At 39.2% G+C, this 14,020-nt stretch overlaps 1 protein-coding gene across 5 annotated transcripts in view; it reads right to left on the bottom strand.

Moving 5' to 3' along the window:
• The window catches only part of USP13 (ubiquitin specific peptidase 13), a 57,215-nt gene that overhangs the window by 11,494 nt on the left and 31,701 nt on the right, over positions 1-14,020 (bottom strand). For 4 of the 5 annotated variants that reach the window (XM_030493654.1, XM_030493656.1, XM_030493655.1 and 1 more), the window contains 7 exons: positions 13,574-13,761; positions 11,865-11,936; positions 11,510-11,603; positions 6,902-7,027; positions 5,462-5,615; positions 2,388-2,562; positions 333-421 (listed from right to left, as the gene is read on the bottom strand). In XM_030493654.1, coding sequence (XP_030349514.1) covers positions 333-421; positions 2,388-2,562; positions 5,462-5,615; positions 6,902-7,027; positions 11,510-11,603; positions 11,865-11,936; positions 13,574-13,761 — 898 coding nt within the window. The remainder of the gene's footprint in view (positions 1-332; positions 422-2,387; positions 2,563-5,461; positions 5,616-6,901; positions 7,028-11,509; positions 11,604-11,864; positions 11,937-13,573; positions 13,762-14,020) is intronic. The other variant, XM_030493658.1, reaches the window with a different exon arrangement.

Genomic DNA, 14,020 nt, shown 5'->3' with positions numbered 1-14,020 from the left:
CCAGTGAAATGACCTCATGGTGCAACCTACCCCTTTAGAGAGGCAGACTCTGGTACTCAAGGTACAAACACATCCAGGATTGCCCTCCTGAAAACAGTTATTTGAGAAATTCAGAACACTAAAGCACAGTTTATCTAGGAGGCCAGACTATATGAAATTGTATTTTAACTCCACAGACCTGATGGATTTGTCTGGGGGAAAGAAGATTCAACTAGGATCTTCACAGTATAAACCTGAGACTCAATCCAGGTTCTCATTATAGACCAAAGTGCGTACATCTTGCAGATTACCTTGGGCAGAATGAGAAAAAGGTAAATACAAAAAGCACATACCAAGCTTTTTGGGTATCCAGTCAAGGCCAAAGGTGAATTTCTTTATCTGCACCACTAAGTACTCAGGAAACGAAGCAAACCGAGAAGTCCTGGGATGCACAAGAAATACAATTCATTGAAACAGGGCAACAAAATCACAAGCAGCACAGATTTCAGTACCTCATGCACACTGAGATGAATCACTTTAGCCCTGAGTGAGATCAAGTGATGGATTTTATAAACATAAGCTTCACAAAAACATTTGCAAGTACATTGGAGAAGTACGGTAACACCTTTCTATACATTCATATCCTGAATGTCAGCTCAAACCTCTGCAGACAATTCAGCTTCTAGGAAGATTATAGAAAACTACGAGTAGTATTAAACTTGCTCACTCAAGGTGTTCTGAAGCTGAATGTTGGGAAATAAATTTTGAATGACATATTTGCTAGAACTTCAGGGCACAGGCTTAAAACACATCTTGGACAGAATGGAGTAACAATTCAATCTGCGTTTTATTCTCTGCCTTTCTAGTAACAGTAGCATTGCCCGTGAGGTATCGGTCCACCTATAAAGCATTTCATTTAGTAAAGATTAAAAAAGCTGTCATTTGTATTTTTTCACTTGAAAGTGCTATATAAAAAATCCTATGACATGATATTCTTACTGAGCTACTATAATATTTATCAAAATAGAGGATGACTCCAGTTCAAGGGCATCCCTGATATTTGCCCAGTTAGCGAAAACAAGAAGTTTAACCTTGAACACAATGTAACATTATATGTACCACCATTCTTCTCCTCTCCGGGTAAAGTACAGTAAATGCATCCTAAATATAAGGTCTTCTTACCATACTATAAGTAACTACTTTATAAATTCTTGAGAGCACCACCTTGCAATTTTAGTAACTTTCTCATCTGTAGCATGAAACTTTTGAATTTTAAATAGCAAATTATTCTTCACCTTTCAAAGTCTTTAAAGACCTAGGGGATGAACAACAGCTAAACTACAAATTAGCCTTGGATATATTTAAAGACTAGAATGTTCTTCCAATATGTTCACAGTTAATACAAAAGCCCTTTAGATTTCTGTTGCATTTTTCTTCACCGTGTGCACTTGTGTCAGTGAAACTATATGCTAAGACAGCAGTGAGTCATTGGTATAAGTGATCTAAAAATAGAAACTACCTAGCCACCTAGCAAACCAATTGCAGAATGCAATTTTCAACCACTCCTTGCTGCTGACATAAAAATGGAGCCAGATGAGAAACTAAAACTCTTGTTCTCAGCAAGAAATACTGCCCCTGAAAACTGCACTTATTTCCATCTGCCATACTATTTCTTCTTATTGTTTTTTTAAGCCCAAGTTGGTTTTGGTTCTTTTACCTACCTGATTATAAACACACAGGGTTTCCTTGTTTAATAAGTCCACCTTGTAGCATGGCCCCATGTAAATCACAGCAAACTTAATAGATGTAACCAAACACTGTAGCATACAAAGGTGATGGGTAGAAATCCAAATGCAAACAATAAATTATATAAAATATGACAACATAATAAACCCAAAGTTTTCCTCGCTTCACAAATGTGAAAGTTTCCATTTATCTAAAGAACTTTCTCCGAAGAAACAACACTTCTGTTTGCTTCACCCTGTTTTGTTGTCACACAATGCCCCTGAGCCTCCTTAGTGATGTGAAGACATTAAGAGACTAAGCACAGAGATCCAGACTGTATCTGCTACCACACAATACAGAGCTCTATGACTAATTGATAGATAGGATCAGATTTTAAAACATGGTCAGATAATTAAGGTACAAGCATTTAAAGTTCAAGCTCTTAACAACCAGAACGCATCACCTCTTGAAGTCTGACAATTGAGAAAAAATTTCCTGCTCAATTGGTCATTACAACTTCCGTCAGGCTTGATCTGCACATTACATTTATGAGCCCCAACACTGATATAATGTCAAAGCCCACTACACCTTTGTCTGTTTCTCTCTGCATCATGTCCAGGTAGCAAGATAAGCACACAGCAATACCATATATATTTTTAACAGGCAGTCAGACACACACTCACTTCACTCCTGCAGATTTTGCTTGAAGGGCACTGCTCCAGAAATCCTCTACATTGCTTGGTTCAGAAAAGGCCTGCAGACACGCACTAAATGGGATCTTGGCACGAACAAGCTCTGGTAGAGGTCTCCTTGTAGCTTCTGCTTCTCGCCTCTTCAATTCATAGGCAATTAATTCATCTGAGAAATATACATGACACTAATAGCTAAATGAATATTGCCATGGTTACAACATTCCTCACCAGTCTTATTTTTGAAAGTTTTAGAAATGCAAAACCCCACTTACCAATAAAAAACTTTATGGCCTTAACTAGACATCAAATCTTTTTGTCTGCATTGGAGTCAGGAGCTACACTTACAACCACACCTCTTTTCTGAAGGCTTCTGTTCAGGGATATTGTCCGGGAAGCCAGGGACCAGGTCAGGAAAGCTAAGGCCCAGTTAGAATTAAATCTGGCAAGGGATGTGAAAGATAACAGGAAGGGCTTCTATAGGTATGTACAAACAAAAGACAGACTAGGGACAACATAGGCCCTCTCCGGAAGCTATCAGGAGAACTGGCTACCATGGATTTGGAGAAGGCTGAGGTTCTCAGTGACTTCTTTGCCTCAGTCTTCACTAGCAAATGCTCTGACCACATCACCCAAGTCTTGGAAGGCAGATGCAGGGACTGTGACAATGAAGACCTTAGGCCCACTGTAGGAGAGGATCAGGTTCGAGACCTTCTTAAGAACCTGAACGTGCACAAGTCCATGGGACCTGATGAAATCCGTCTGCGGGTCCTGAAGGAGCTGGCGAATGAAGTTGCTAAACCACTGTCCATCATATTTGAAAAATCGTGGCAGTCAGGTGAAGTTCCCGATGACTGGAAAAAGGGGAAAATGGAAGACCCCCCCATTTTCAAGAAGGGGAAAATGGAAGACCTGGGAAACTGCAGTCAGTCTCACCTCTGTGCCGGGCAAAATCTTGGAGCAGATTCTCCTGGAAAGCATGCTGAGGCACATGAAAAACAATGAGGTGGTTGGTGATAGTCAACATGGCTTCACTGAGGGGAAATCCTGTCTGACCAATATGGTGGCCGCGTATGATGGGGCTATAGAACTGATGCGCAGGGGCAGAGCAGTTGACCTCATAGCAGCCTTCCAGTATCTGAAGGGGGCCTACAATGATGCTGGGGAGGGACTCTTCATCACGGACTGTGGTGACAGGACAAGGGGTAGTGGGTTTAAACTTAAACAGGGGAAGATTAGGTTAGATATAAGGAAGAAGTTCTTTGCTGCGAGGGTGGTGAGGCAGTGGAATGGGTTGCCCAAGGAGGTTGTGAATGCTCCATCCCTGGCGGTGTTCAAGGCCAGGCTGGATGGAGTCTTGGATGACACGATTTAGTGCGAGGTGTCCCTGCCCATGGCAGGGGGGTTGGAACTAGACAATCTTAAGGTCCTTTCCAACCCTAACTATTCTATGATTATCTGCGATTCTATAGTGAAAACACAGAACTGGTAATACTGGGCAATAGGCAATTAAAATCTTGCCATGATAGCCAGAATCCTGTGTTAATAGAAACGTCAACTACCTGCTTTATCAACTCAATCTGCCTTGGAAAATTACTGCTGTTTATCTGTGTCATCTGACTTTCTAGACAGGACAGGATTATGTATAATACAGAAAGAATCCTGACACTGGCAAGCTGAGCAATGCTGTATGGTAATACATAATATAATATACCTCCTGAGCCATTACCTGAAAATAACATGCTGTTTAATAAGCATAGAATCATCACTGAAACTGATGAACAAAGAATGTGAAGTTCTCCAAACCTTAGATTTTCAAGACAAAATGGTCATTTTAAAATTACATAACTGGACATATTGTCCAGTTCAAGAACCTGTGGGCTAGGTAAAAAGCAGTAGGTGGAACTGTGTTTTGTGCTATTTCAAAGGATCAGATCAAATAATCAGGATAGTTCCTTCTGGCTTTAAAATATTTTTTAATTTTGAGATTATGCAGGAAACCAGAGGAACATCCCCCTTCTCATGTACCCGTGATGTTCCCTTCACTTCCACCTCAGGCATACGTTTATTATGTTAGCCTGCAACACTCTTCACCACCGATTGCAGGGCAACCAAGATTTGTCAGTACCTCACTCCTGCTTCCAAGTCTCCTAGCCTCCTCAGCCATTTTCTCCTTTAAAAACAAGTATGCATTTTCAGGCAGCTCACAGGCATGAAAAAAACACTCCTGTATTAATGTCCACCACTTCATCCTCCTTCCCACCTCTCCTAAAGCTCAGGATATCCAAATTGTGTATTTTGGTCTAAAAGACAACAAACTACCTTATGCCTTATCATCTGCTGCTAATGAACATAAAGCCAATGTGTTGTGGGTTCACGTTGTTGGTTTGTTTTTTTTTTTGTGGGGGTGGGGGGGGATTTGGTTGGTTGGTTTTTGGTGTGGTTTGTTTTTTTTTTGGTTGGTTGGTTTTTGTGAGTGTGTGTTTGTTTTTACAAGATATTCATTAGCTGGTATATTCGCTTCCTTTTTTAGAATTAAGAAGTTTTTATATACTGGTTCACTGTCCAGAACAAAAGAAATCCAATCCTAATGAGGATCTTTGGGCACACATATGCACAAAACACAAAGGTAAATAAATTGTACTACAAGTGGTGTGGCACATCCTTGAGTCAAATCCAGGTTAAGGTTTTAAATCATAAATCACTGACATCTTTATTGAACAAACTGCTACCATTCTCCGTGATATATTGCTGAGTGGTGACACCTAATAGTGGTCCCACAGTTTGAGGAGAAATCTGTCTGAAAACTTGCCAAGAGTAACCAGGTAGAATCCTTCTTCCCTAAACATATAAGCAGGAACAGTATAGCCACAAACTGATGTGTGGTTAGAATCTCCTTCAAAGAAAACCGAATCAAGTAACTATCCCAATCACTTCATTGGTGTGATTTGCCACATGGCCTTGAACCATTTTATCCATGTGAAGAGATCATACAGGGGTGAGAGCTTCATTCCCTCATGACTAAAAGTCACCAGAAGGTCAGTCAATAAACTAGTTTCTTCCCTTACCTTTGTTTGTTGCCGCCTCCATGGCAACAGGTAACTGCATGATATAGTCCACCCTCTCTGTGTAGCGGACCTTTCTGGACTGGCAGCATTGTGTGCGTTCTTCCACCAAGAACCGGAAAACATCACTAGGGTTTTCTGAACCTACAGGGTTCCTCTGAAAGGAAGAGCAGATCAGATCATGCAAGTGACAATCATTAAAATGACCAGAGAAGCCAAAAGCTGCTGGTTGTTTTATGTCAAGCACAAAGACAACAATCTTGCACCAGATCTGGCAGCTCAGCTTGCGTTTTACTGCATGTAGAACTCTTGCTCCCACAGAGAATCCCACTGAAGTCCACAATACACAGCAGTATCTCTCTAAACATAGTAACTTTCAGAGTGTGTCCCTAACGAATCTGACTGAGTCAAGGTGAACAAAAGAAGACAGGAAGGTGGCAGGTTACAATAAAGATATAAAGCTCAGGTAAATAACTTTCAGCAAATAGAATTTCTCCTACCATTCTCAATCTACACTGAAACAGGACAAGCAACTTGTTCATTATCCAGATGGGAATGTCATACAAATAATACACCTCCTCTTTATTGTTCATGTGAATGTCTTATCAGGTGAAAAAGAGAAAATGTCTTCTAACCATCCCATAATCAGTACATGTATTTTGGGATATGGAACATAATGCCGGCAAATGTGAGTAACTCCATCTAGACTGTAACACATGAGTAAATACCCTCAATTATTTGGGAAAATGGGAAGAAGAGGGTGGAAGCATGGACAAGAAAGAAGTGCTTTAAATCAAAACCACATGTGTTTGTAAATTTGCTTTTCAAAAAGACAGCATTAACATTCACAGTACTGACTCTTCTACACACAGCATTGAGCTGGAGCTCAGTGGAACTAACATTTTATACAGAAATATTCAACTGACAAATAGTCACTTTGCTATGGGAGGTGTCCTTCCTCCCACAATGATTCAGTGATGTAGAGCTGGGATTTGTAAGAGAACTGGACGTGGTAATTAGTTCACTCCCAACTATGATATAAATTTGGAATAATAACAATACCCAATTCATTAATATTCCAAGACAGACTTCAATACGGTAAACAAATGGATAGCATGTAATCATAAAATGAACAGCAATTTAAAAGGACAGTCACGTATGGTTATAAATCTTATAGCCTGTACAGTGATGCTTGACCTTTCTATATCTCTAGCAGTTGTTATCAGCAGCACTGGCCCTGGGTGTGGTCACACAGAGAAGGGTCTGAAGTAAAGAGAAGGAAGAATTAAAGAAACAAGTGTTTATAAACCAAAATACATCTTAATTAGCGCCATTTTCTACACATCCAAGGCTAAAAAAAAGCATAACAAAATCTCGAGCCACTCAGCTCTGTCCTCATTGTCTAATATAACCAGGGAAAAGAAGTAATTCAGATTTTCTCACCTCTACTAGATTTATAAGATGTAGGAAAAATTCCAGTGCATCTTGCTGTCTATTAGAGGAAAATTCTGGGTGGCCTTTACTTATAAAAGCCTTAAACATTTGAGGAGCTATTCCATTGTGTTGAGCCTAAATAGAAGAAAGAGAAACCTTTTAAAAGATTCTTATTAATTCCTGGACCAAATATCCCCAATTTACTTGACTAGATTTATCTATGACCCATTTCTGCCACTGCAGAAATGATAGTTTTGGTTTCATCTGGTTTTCCATTTTAATAAACATGATCTGGGGGGTTTAGAGTATGTATTATGACATAGTTCCTACAGCACTGAATCTGATTTTTCTATGGCATTTGCAAGTTAAGAGATTACTGAAGGTTTCCTAAAGGTTAGTAGTTTCCAGAAGGCTAAAAGCTTATGCTGTTTTATAACATTTGACGTTTCTTTCAGGACCCTGTTCCACCTAAATGTATGTGGGCATGAAGCACTTTGGTATATCGGCTAGCAGCTTTACTTAGGACATAACCTTTCCAGAGATCTCTACAGAACCAAGCAGAGAACAACTAATGTGTGCAGCGTGCCTTCCCAGATGAGCTGTTAAGAAGAGATATGAATTTCAAGTGTTAGCCATGTTCAAGGATGATAACATACTGCTTTAGCCATTCAGTAGGAAACTACCTTAAACTAGAAAATCTTTAGCTTCCAAGAAAGTCCTAGTTTTTACTTTCTCACCCTCTATATCATTTCAAAAAGCCTTCCAATCACCCCAAATGGCATCCTAAAGACATAACTAGCTATTAAGCCTTTTAAATAACACATTTGAAAGGGTCAGAATCTCTTATTCGAATTTGCCCTCATCCTCCATGAGACCAAATCATTTTCAAGACAAACCAACCAAAAGTGAAGCCTTTAGGATATACAGGCTGTTAAAAACTTGGCCAACCTTATTCTTTACTACAGTTGTGCTATCATAGCAATATAAAAATAGAAAAAGCAGCATGAAGTGGAAGGCACACAAAATACACACTAGAAGAGCAAAATTTTATTCTTGGTTTCACCAGGGGAAGGTATTCCTAGATCCACTGAATTCAAAAGTAGGTTCTCAATTTTAATGCTTTTTCAATTTCTGGCAGTACACCAGCAACCACATTACTCCAAGATGCTCTTTAAAGGCTCTTGTAGAGACACAGTCTCAGTATTGCTTGAACAAAGAGATATGCTAGGGATTTCTGAATCTTGGGTTATATATATCGCTTCAGAGTCCTCATTTGCCTTTCATCAAAGCTAGGAGTAGGGAGAAGAAAGTATAAACCAGCTTAAATTCCTATATACCAGGCTTCTTTGTATGTCAGAAGCAAGAATATGGCCGTGTGGCACATTTCCCCTGATGTATAATGGAGTAAGTTTGGAATCAAAGCTTGTTTCCACCTATACACTTTTTACTTAGCCATTTGAGCAGGGAGAAGAGAAACATGCCAAGTGTGACAGTCTTTAGAAGAGGATTGGGCCCTGCACTCTAAACCCTTTCAGCTTCAAGGACAAGTAAAATAACAAAAGAAATGGCATAAATAGAAAATCACGTCCTAGCTGACAACTCTTTAGGCTTTCAGCTTGTTTTTAATGTTAAAGCGGGTACAAGAAAACTGCTGCCATCTCCAGACTAAATTCCCCTGGTTAAAAATTTTAGCTCCACAGTACCACAAATATTTATAGAATACCCAACATACTTTCCCCATCAACAGTCACAGAACAGATCAGCTAAATATAGACTGTGCTGGACCACTGCAGATCTCATATGAATGCTTTTACAGGCAACAACTCTCCAAAACTTTGGATGAATTCCAAAGACCCAGAAAACTAGAGAACTTTGCATGTAGGAGAGGGGAGAAGTAAAAAAATAAAAATAAAATTAATGATTGATTTTATAGACAGCAAGCAGAAGCACTTGAAAACACTGAAGGTCTAAAATCCTATGCAATTATATTTATTATAAATATCAGTACAACTCTCTGGGTGAGAAAATACTAGCTGTATGTATACTAGTTTTAGTAGGGGAGGAAAAGGGAAACACACCAAACAAAAAAGCACCCCAGATTGACAAAAACATAGATTTATACACCCAGAGTGAGGGAATGGAGAAAATATCTATATTTGATTTTTCTTTTAAAATAAGTCTTCAATACAACAAAGAACAAAAGCAGTAAAAGCTGTTTCAAATCCTAATACATGCTATGAATTACTTGATAAGGAAGTCATCTGATGCTACATGTGACTACAACTTTATTAAACTGAACTTATGAACAACACAAGTATTGTGAAATGCCAGCAGATGGCTACTACTACTTGACAGTTTTATACCATCTGTCATTAAAAAAAATCTCAATATCTCATTGCTAGTAGTGGCTGCTGGGCTAAACATGAAGGTGTAGCTTTATTCGAAGGGTTCATATCCCTGAACTTCAGCACGTTATTCTTCATTCATATCCTGTATGTGTTTAAGAAGGCAGGTGTTGAAATGTACTCCACTATTCCTGAGTCACGGTGACGCATTAAGTTTTAAACCATTTAAAGGAAACAAACAAGATTCATTCGTTGTTTCAAAACACTGAATAGCTACTGTACAAAGCAATTACTCAGGAGACATAAGACTTTCAGATCATGCAAACTACTCTGTACCAGATGCTCTTTGTTCAAAATCTCCTTGGCATTCTGATTTCAGAAGGAGGAATTCCTGTATCAGCAACTGGTAGAGGAAAATATCTATTACCACCAGAACTGACACCAAGCTTCTGTGACAAAAGCGTGCATGATTTCTACTATGTAGAAAACTACAACTTGGCATCAGAGATTCTTTCTCCATAAAGATAGCTCTTTCTACAGGTAGTATTTTCAATATTGGTTATTAGTTGACCTTTCATTTCTAAATATCCCGCCAGTGGAGTCTGTGGGGTGACTCCACATGCTTCTTGGGGTCCCAATAACAGGAAGCTTGTAGGGATACAAACATTCTAGGTCCAGGGTTCCCAGTATCACTCTAAACAAGATGTTTCACAGTAGATAGTTAGAATAATAAAACAAGCCCAAAACAACATGTTTGCTTGGATAGATATCATAGTCCCAATAACTAACATTTTGCTTAAGACAACTGTTAATAGGATGACTCCAGGGAAAACAAAGGCAATTCCAAAAGCAGTAGAGTTTAAGCAGAACAGCAAAACCTGAACTGATCTTCTCACTCTCTGAAGGGTGATGTAAGCTTAAACCAACTTACAAAAAGAGAAGAATTTTTCCATCTCACCACTAAGTTACTGTGATTTCTTCACAACATCAAGCAAGAACAAGTGAAAAACTAAACCAGTAAATCAGGCAATGCCCATTAACCTTGTTCATACAAATAGATCAATCAGACCTTCATCAAAAATCATCCTTACTGCTAAAACCAAGACTGTTGGACAAAGAATATGAAGAGCTTTTCTGATGACTGTGAGTGAATTTATTCATTGCTGGAGGAGAAGAAAAGCATAGACAGATGAAGACATGGTTCCATGGATATTACAGTGCCAACACAAGCCTTAATGATTTTTGCAGCATAAGAGAAACAAGCAACTTTCTTGTTGCAGATAGAACACCACAAAGGCAATATGAAGATTACAAAATCAACAATAGTGGAGTTCTCAAAGCTAGATACGAGCTAGATACAGTGAGCTAAGTATCTGTTTTGTTGCAAAAATCACTGCAAATTACAGTAAAAATAAAAGGACAGTCTCCCACTGGTAACACAATGACAGAGAAATAAAATTCTGTATTATATAAACATGAGGGAAAAGGTTATTTCATCCTCCAGTTCCTCTCTTTCGCATCTAGGATGTTCTTGTCCCTCAGTATTCCTTTGTTTGGAAATTGCCTATTCTGAGAAAAGCTGATTCCAAGATTTTTTTCTGTTGTGAATTATTATAGATCAGAATATATGCATTGTTCTCCTCAGGTTGTCTGGCAATTAGAATTTCAATTTATATCCAAACCCACATGCACTGCTGTTTCCAGGATAGATCACACTGGTACAGACATGCTTCAGTGTGATTTTTGTACCATGAAATAACCTGAGTAAAGCCCCAGCGGACAAGACTCTGCATGGTCCCTCTTTCATCTCCATGAAGGCCTCCAGCACCACTTAATCCTGCGCTACCCAGACACCTTCTCCTGTAATCAGGCGGAAATCTGTCAGACACGTCCTGGAAACAACTCTTTAGCTCTTTACAATTCTTTCTGAAATTAAAGAGGGTTTAGAAATTTGCTTCCAAATATGCAGGACTCTCTAGATAACTTTTTTATTTTGTTCCTTAGAGAAGATAAATGTAAGTTGGAAGTTTTATGAACTTTTGCACTCATCATTGGAGGAGCAGCATACTTTATTTGCAGAACCAATGGTTACTTTAATGCTTTGCACAAATAGCCCCTGACTAATATATTCCTGACTGAAATCCTGCACATTCCACCTTGCTAAGCATCCCATGACAGATCTACACATGTTCTTCAATGCCCGGCACCTGTTCCCTTTTCTCAGGATATCACTTTTACCTAGTTACCAGGCTGTACAAACTCAGGCAAATACCTTGTGTTCTTCTTTCATCACCTGCTCAATAAGCTCAGATTTCATGGGTGGCTTAGAGTACTGGCCTGAAAGGAGGCCGTGTCCCAGTTTAGCCCTGTAGGGAAAAGAGTGATGGGGTAGAAACAAACATGTGAGAAAAACAGAAAAGAGAAATTTTATCCAAGCAAAAAAAGTTTACTGCCTTTGACCCCCAGCTGAAACATCATCACCTGCAACTAAGCGGGCAAATCTTCCCATTCTACCTTGTGCCATATCTCACTTTCAAGCCCACGCAGAGGTGGTTTTTTGCCCTGTCACTAAATTGTTTAGATTCTATTTAACTTGACCAAGTACATCATTGAGAAGCATCACTTACATCTGAGTGCTGAAATCTTGCGTTGGATCAAGAGGGGAGTAGTCAAATATTCGTGGAAGGTTTCCCACATACCTAGGCAGCAAGAACAAAGCAGAAACATGCAAATATTGCAGCTAGATTTACTCAAGGATATCCTAACAGATCCTCAGCATGATACATTAGCAAGCTTCCTCTGTGCTAACACATCAAATTTTGCATCATAGCAGTGACTTGTCTATCCCTGGTGAGTGCTTCTGTCATGGAAAAGTAATAATAAAGAAATTAGGAAATGGACATTCAAGTTTTGCTCAGATGCTTCTAGCTATAAAAGATACGGTGGTGGTGGTCATCTGGAATTTAAATTCTATTCCGTGACCTTGAAATAGCAGCAGGATGGTGTAGCTCAAAACAGAGCTGGGTTGAGAACCAATGTACTTTTTACTCTTAATCGACATCACCAAATAAATTCCAAATTTATATCAGGAATAAAACATGTAAAAAGAATGTTTCTATGGAGTTTCTTCAGAGAAACAAAGGCTAACTCCTGACAATAAATGCTGAGGTATACATTATTATAGACAGTTTGTTGGACAGTGAGACATTCAGCAGCATGCTATCTGAGCATTGCTTCCCTTGAGCACAAGAAAAAACAGGGTAGGTAGATGTAGCCATGTTGAAAGAACACATCTCATTTCTGCCTAGTCCCTCTTTCATCAAAGATCTTCACCACTTGGTTGATAACAAGTGCTCCAGGTCAAGGCCCATGCCGTGGGAAAACAACCTCCCTTAGTAAAGTCCATTTTAATATTTCTTGAAAATGGAGGTAGAAAAACTGGCACTTAATCTACAGACTGTACTCCATATGGCTAAAAAAAATAAACAAATACAAGTTTTCTCCCTCTTTTTCTCCAGAAGGCAATTGCTACATGAAAATCTGGGAGGCTTTCCAAAAGCTAAAAGCTTTACTCCAGCACACACTCTACTACTGCTGCGGAATGAAAGAGCATTCTGAATTTTATTGCAAACTGTAGATGGTCCCTCCTAAAAAGGCTGCTCTCCTTGAAGTGATGTGATCAGTTCTGAACAGTCAGGAATATTTCATATTCCTTTGTTGTGCTTTTGTCCTTTTACTCTCTTAATTATTCAGTGGAAGAATATGCTCACAGTACCCTTTTCATGAAATGAGATTTTTAATTTTTTTTATTAACTTTAATATGTCTCTGATAGTTTCCTTCTTTATAGTCAGACCTCATGCAAAAGGTGCACTGCTTTACATTAGCATGGATCAATATTAGCATGTTTGTGCCAGTACATTTTTTGGCACAAATGACACTGGAGCAACAGAATGATTCTTGCACCTTTAGAGGCATGGGCCAGTACAAAAAACCCTAATATGTTACTGATGATATTGAGACAGAGATCTGTACATACACATATGAAAACCAGGGACAGCCTGTGATTCCATGTCAGAGCAATCATATTTACAAGGTGGCATATTATTTCCCACCACTAAAGCTAAGTGAGGAAGTTCTGATTTCAAAGGCAGATTGGGTTTTGTGTTCCAACCTTTTCCAGAAGAGAATACAATCACTAAATCCTCTAAGCAGCCACTGAACTGACTGAAAGAGACCTGTTTGCAGGTGAGACAAAAATTAAAACACCATTTTTCTTAGAAAAAGAGACTGAGGAATGCAGCAGCTACTGACAAGAACTAGTTTGAAGCTACTTACGCTCGTTGGAACTCTGGGATGCTGAAAATGGCTTGCATGACAGCATTGAGGTAGCAGCTATTTCCTAGGTTCTTCATGCCAGTGTATCCTGGGCCATACATGGGCTTGAGTTTCACACCAGCTTCCTGAATCACTTCCCATTCAGAGACTCTTGGTTTTAAATCATTATCTCTTAGCCCACTCTCTGTCTGAAAATAACAAGATATTTTTTTTTTTCCCATCTGTTTAACTTCTGCAAGAATTATGCTGCTGCCATCATCACCAACTTTGTGATCTATACTCTAGAAAAGCCAAGCCAATAGACAGGTAAATCCTGCACGTAGGGGTGGAAATCAGGGTCAGAACACTAGCAGCTTGTTCTGCTAATATACCTCTTAGCTCTTTACCACAGACTACCGGCTCTTTGAGTGTTCCTAGTTGTGACCTCAAACCCAGCTGGGAGCTTCA

This window comes from Strigops habroptila, chromosome 8, assembly GCF_004027225.2.
Source record: "Strigops habroptila isolate Jane chromosome 8, bStrHab1.2.pri, whole genome shotgun sequence".
In the NCBI taxonomy this organism is placed as follows: Eukaryota; Metazoa; Chordata; class Aves; order Psittaciformes; family Psittacidae; genus Strigops; species Strigops habroptila.
The sequence above is the reverse complement of the archived record's forward strand: the minus strand, read 5'-3'. Positions and strand labels throughout refer to the sequence as shown.